At 62.6% G+C, this 3004-nt stretch overlaps 1 protein-coding gene across 1 annotated transcript in view; it reads right to left on the minus strand.

Annotated features, from left to right (window-relative positions):
* The window catches only part of LOC104625104 (electrogenic sodium bicarbonate cotransporter 1-like), a gene marked incomplete at both ends in the record, with an annotated part of 8035 nt that overhangs the window by 1795 nt on the left and 3236 nt on the right, over positions 1 to 3004 (minus strand). The window contains 8 exons of the mRNA XM_010292647.1: positions 7 to 188; positions 278 to 333; positions 1001 to 1272; positions 1387 to 1520; positions 1815 to 1989; positions 2213 to 2324; positions 2799 to 2839; positions 2923 to 3002. Of these exons, the coding sequence (XP_010290949.1) occupies positions 7 to 188; positions 278 to 333; positions 1001 to 1272; positions 1387 to 1520; positions 1815 to 1989; positions 2213 to 2324; positions 2799 to 2839; positions 2923 to 3002 (1052 nt within the window). The remainder of the gene's footprint in view (positions 1 to 6; positions 189 to 277; positions 334 to 1000; positions 1273 to 1386; positions 1521 to 1814; positions 1990 to 2212; positions 2325 to 2798; positions 2840 to 2922; positions 3003 to 3004) is intronic.

Below are 3004 nucleotides of genomic sequence, written 5' to 3' on the forward strand. Positions count from 1 at the left end.
CCCCCCCCCGCCGTGAAGTAGCGGCTGCTCCTGAAGTGCTTGAGCACGGTGCAGGAGAGGAGGGTGCCCCCGAAGAGCAGGAAGGAAATGAGGGTGACATCAGGCACATACTGGCAGCTGGTCCCCACGAGGTGCCCACCTCGACCCAGGCACTGGCTCTTGCTCAGCGCGGCTGGAGCAGTGAGAGGCTGCAGGGACAGGGCGGGCAGTGAGGAGGGGTCACACACGGACACTTGGGGCCCACCCTCGCCTGCCCTCCCGGGAGCAGGAGCTGTACCTGCCAGGGAGCCAGGGGTGAGGGGAACGGCGTGTCATTCCCTGCAGAGCTGTGACCTGCAAGGGGACAGTGGGGTCAGGGTGCCAGCACCATGGGGACACTCCATCAGGGATGACTAGGACCGTGCTGCCATCAGGGCGGTTTCCCAGCCTCTTCCCAGGGGCTCAGGGTGCTGGATGGGGCCCCCCGAGATCCCTGAGGTCCCGGCACTGGCTGATGCCCAGGGAGCACCAAGGGCGGATGCCCCTGCGAAGGGCTTGGCTGAAGCACCAACCACTCAGCGGCATCATCGGCCCCAAAGCTGATGCTTTTGGTACACGGTGTGGGTCCCATTTGCAGGATCAGCATGGACGCATCTTCAGGCTCTGGGAAATGCCCAGAAACAGACCGGGCTAGAAACATCAGTGCAAACCCATACAGGTGCCCACCTCCAGCCCTGGGCATCCCCCATCCCGGAGCCATAGGACCCAGACCAAAGCTCTCCTTCCTCCCAGCGCTGCCCTGCCCAATGCCTGGGCAGTGCTGGGAGGCAGGGATGGATGGACAGACAGCATGGAGGAGAGTGGAGGAAGGTGCCAATGTGGTCAGGCAGGCAAGGATGGGATTGAGCAGCCTCCTCCTCCTCCAGTGCCTTCCCCCATCTAGCCGATCGACAGGGTCCCAGTGAGGTCCCAGGGTGGCAGCCCCCTGCTCCCCACCAGCCCCGCAGCTGCTTGGGCTCACTGAGGCTGGACAAGTTGCAGATGCAGCTGTAGGAGGTGGCGTTGCCCAGCCGGTACTGCCAGTTGATGGGGAAGGTGTCCGCCAGGCTCAGCATCTTCTTCAGGGAGTCATAGATGAATATCAAGCTGATGAGGGCACAGAAGCCTTCCTCGGTGAAGCGGGTGAAGTACCGCACCAGGTGGCTGGCCTCAGTGGCCACCAAGACCACACCAAAAAAGGCCACCCAGAGCCCAATCCAGAGGCGAAACTCCAGGTAATCCAGCCTGTGGTCCCTGGTGGGAAGTGTGATCCAAAGCCTCAACAATGACACCTGCCTGGTGTGCTGGTGGCCCGTGCGCTATCCAGGGGACAATGGCCTGAGGAACCATCCCTGGCAGGGTACTCACTGGCTGAAGGAGAAGAGGAGACGCTCGAAAACCAGCACGGGGCCGGTGCTGCTCAGGATGGTCAGGGGCTGGCCAGAAAAGAGGCAGAAGATGGAGCCGGCAAAGGCCGTGCCCAGGAAGCTCTCCAGAACCCCCTGAAACGCAGGGGAGGGGTGCCAGGCATCAGGCATGTGGCAAGAACAGGGGGCCCAGGTCTGTCCCCTGCAGCGGCACAGCTGCAGGCAGCTGCCTGCACCTCCCTGCGCTGCAGGGTGCAGGGTCAGCTCTCAGGAACCGCAGAGGCTGGGGAAGGACGCAGGATTTGGGTGATGCTCCAGGATGACCTGGGGACACCGCTGGCTCCCCAGGCACCGGTGGGAGGTGGGCACCCAGGAGACCCGTGGGCTGGGCCGAGTGGGGTTGTTGCAGCATCCTGCAGTCGCACCAACCTGCATGTTGGCGGTCGCATCCCCCAGCATGCCCCCGAAGGTGATGGCGTTGGTGACTGTCGCCAGGTAGATGTAGAGCACTGCTGAGAGGCACTGTGGGTGGAGGGCATCGTAGAAGTCGCTGCCGTACCATGGCGCCTTCCTCCGGATGTCTTGCAGCAGCCCGCCGAAAAGCCTGGGGCAGCAGAGAGATCCCAGAGCAGCCGCCCGAGCAGCCCCTCCAGCCGGCCATCATCCCCTGAGAGAGCCGCAAGGCAGGGGACAGTCCCTTCCCCAGGAGACACCAGCCCAGTGTGGTTTGGATGTGGTGGCCCCATGTGCTGGGGAAAACCAGCACCCTGCCTGAAATTTGGCATCCCGCTGCACCTCCTGCCACCCTCGTCCTTCCAAGCACCCACCTGCCTGTCCTCTCCAGCTCCTCCCTGGAGTGCAGGTGCCCCAGGCTGGCTCTCTCCCCAGCTGCTGCCATGTCCCCATTGCCACGGGACTGCCGAGCCAGTGACAGTGGTCCTGTGGCAGATCAGAGCCCTGAAGACCCGGCTGTGTCTAGGGGATGCTATGAGGGGACAGGGAGGATGGAGAGGGGACAGAGGAGCAAGCAAGGCTGGGGGGACCTCATTTATCCCCTGATAATGAGGAGGAGAAAGATCAGGAGGAGGAGGAGGAGAGATGGCGGGGTTGGACTGGCTGATCTTCAAAGGTCTGTTCCAACCCAACCATGAAGTCCTCCAGCAAGCCCTGGAGCCTGCCCTAGTGGGACTGTTTTTTGTGGAGAAGCCAGGCAGATCCAGAGTTGTCCTGCTCAGAGGATGAGTTTCATATCTGAGTGCTGAAACCTGGTGTTGCCAGCAGCTCCTGCCTGAGGGGCATGTGGGGCGGTTTTGCCATCCCGTGCAAAGTAGGACAGCAGAACTAACAGCAGCGGGCACCAGAGCTGTGGTCATTAGCTGGAGCTGCAGAGGGGCTTGGCTGGGAGGACCTCACTGGCAAAGGCTGGCTCCTGGGTGGTCTCATGCCCATGGAGACTTCAATGTCGCAGGCAGAGGTCTCCACCTGGGACCCTGCAGAGGGCCTCGCAGAGGCTGCAGGTGTCCTCCCTCCAGCCTACCTCCTGTGAGGAGACAGCAGACAGCTCGGAGGAGGAATTCGGGCACTGGGGTCCCATTTCCCAGGAGGAAGCACAGTCAGCT

The sequence above is a fragment of the Phaethon lepturus genome, unplaced genomic scaffold, assembly GCF_000687285.1.
Source record: "Phaethon lepturus isolate BGI_N335 unplaced genomic scaffold, ASM68728v1 scaffold21200, whole genome shotgun sequence".
Taxonomy (NCBI): domain Eukaryota; kingdom Metazoa; phylum Chordata; class Aves; order Phaethontiformes; family Phaethontidae; genus Phaethon; species Phaethon lepturus.